The sequence below is a fragment of the Cariama cristata genome, unplaced genomic scaffold (genome assembly GCF_000690535.1).
Source record: "Cariama cristata isolate BGI_N322 unplaced genomic scaffold, ASM69053v1 scaffold22148, whole genome shotgun sequence".
NCBI classification, from domain to species: Eukaryota; Metazoa; Chordata; class Aves; order Cariamiformes; family Cariamidae; genus Cariama; species Cariama cristata.
The window spans coordinates 16,484-17,567 of NW_009629702.1; the positions used below are offsets into that span (position 1 = coordinate 16,484).

At 53.2% G+C, this 1,084-nt stretch overlaps 1 protein-coding gene across 1 annotated transcript in view; it reads right to left on the reverse strand.

Moving 5' to 3' along the window:
* Positions 1-1,079, reverse strand: part of SENP1 (SUMO1/sentrin specific peptidase 1) — a gene marked incomplete at its 5' end in the record, with an annotated part of 16,709 nt that extends 15,630 nt beyond the window's left edge. Inside the window, 3 exon segments of the mRNA XM_009705282.1 lie at positions 1-53; positions 177-249; positions 978-1,079. The exon segment at positions 1-53 is cut by the window's left edge and continues 21 nt beyond it. Coding sequence (XP_009703584.1) covers positions 1-53; positions 177-249; positions 978-1,079 — 228 coding nt within the window.
* Positions 1,080-1,084: the final 5 nt, after the last annotated feature.

The window sequence follows — 1,084 nt, forward strand, 5'->3', positions numbered from 1 at the left end:
ACCAAAGGCTCGAGGTTCCCCTGCTGCCCGGTAGCTCTCGGGGCAGGGGACTCCTGCATGAGAGAAACACGGCAGCAGTCAATAAAGAGCTACATCTTTCTCCCCAAGCCGCTTAGGGGAGGGAACAGCCAAAAAAAAAAATATATCACACTCCAAGGCAGAAAATGATGTCTTACCTGGGCTGTAATTGAGAGCGCAGGATGCGTTTCCAGCAGGGCAAGCAAAACCACTGATCTTGTTGGGTAAAAACTGTGTGAGAAGATTGGAGCTTTTTATTAGAAGAAAGCACAGTTCAATCTTAAACCCCGGGTGCGATAAAACTACAGCGGCACGTGAAAAGTTACAGCTCCTCCCCAGCGGCATCATTATAAACTAATGAAGCAGACTGGTGTAATAACAGACCAGCACTGGTCTGACAAGGCAGCCCAAGTGTCACTTGCTCTCCTGCCCCTTCTGAAAATCCGCTCTGCTGGGTGCAATGGCAGTTTTATTAAGAATAAAAAAAAACAAACACTGATTTCATCTTGTCATAGGGTAAAAATTATCGGCTTCACAGCTACGCTGGCGACTCAAGACACGACTGCAGCGTTAAGATACGCGCTAGCTGATGCCGTAAGCTGAGTACATCCACGCCCGGGTTTACCATCCACGGACAGATTCCACACATGATTACAGTTTTGCATGCTCGACGGTAACTAACAGTGCAAGCAGGGCTCTCACAGTGCAGAAGTGTTGGGTGTCACTGACACAGGGCTGTCAAACCCACCCAGGATGTTTTGAACTCAAGGCTCGGGGGATGCTGCAAAGAGAGACCCTGCCCACAGGGTATCCACGGGGATACCCAAAGGGGAAAAGGGAGCAAGAGGAGCCACCAGCCCCAAAAACCACATCCCCATCCCAAACAGCGACCGGGGGAAGCTCACTGCAGCAACGCCAGGGCCTGGGGACCGCAGACGAGGATCCACCGGCCTCCGCACCTTGCTGTCCGGCTGGGAGAGCGGATCCCGCAGACCGGCTCGCGAGGGCAGGTGAAAGGCCTTGAACGTGGAGCCGTGGTTGGCCCGTGCCGTGTCCCGGGCCTCCA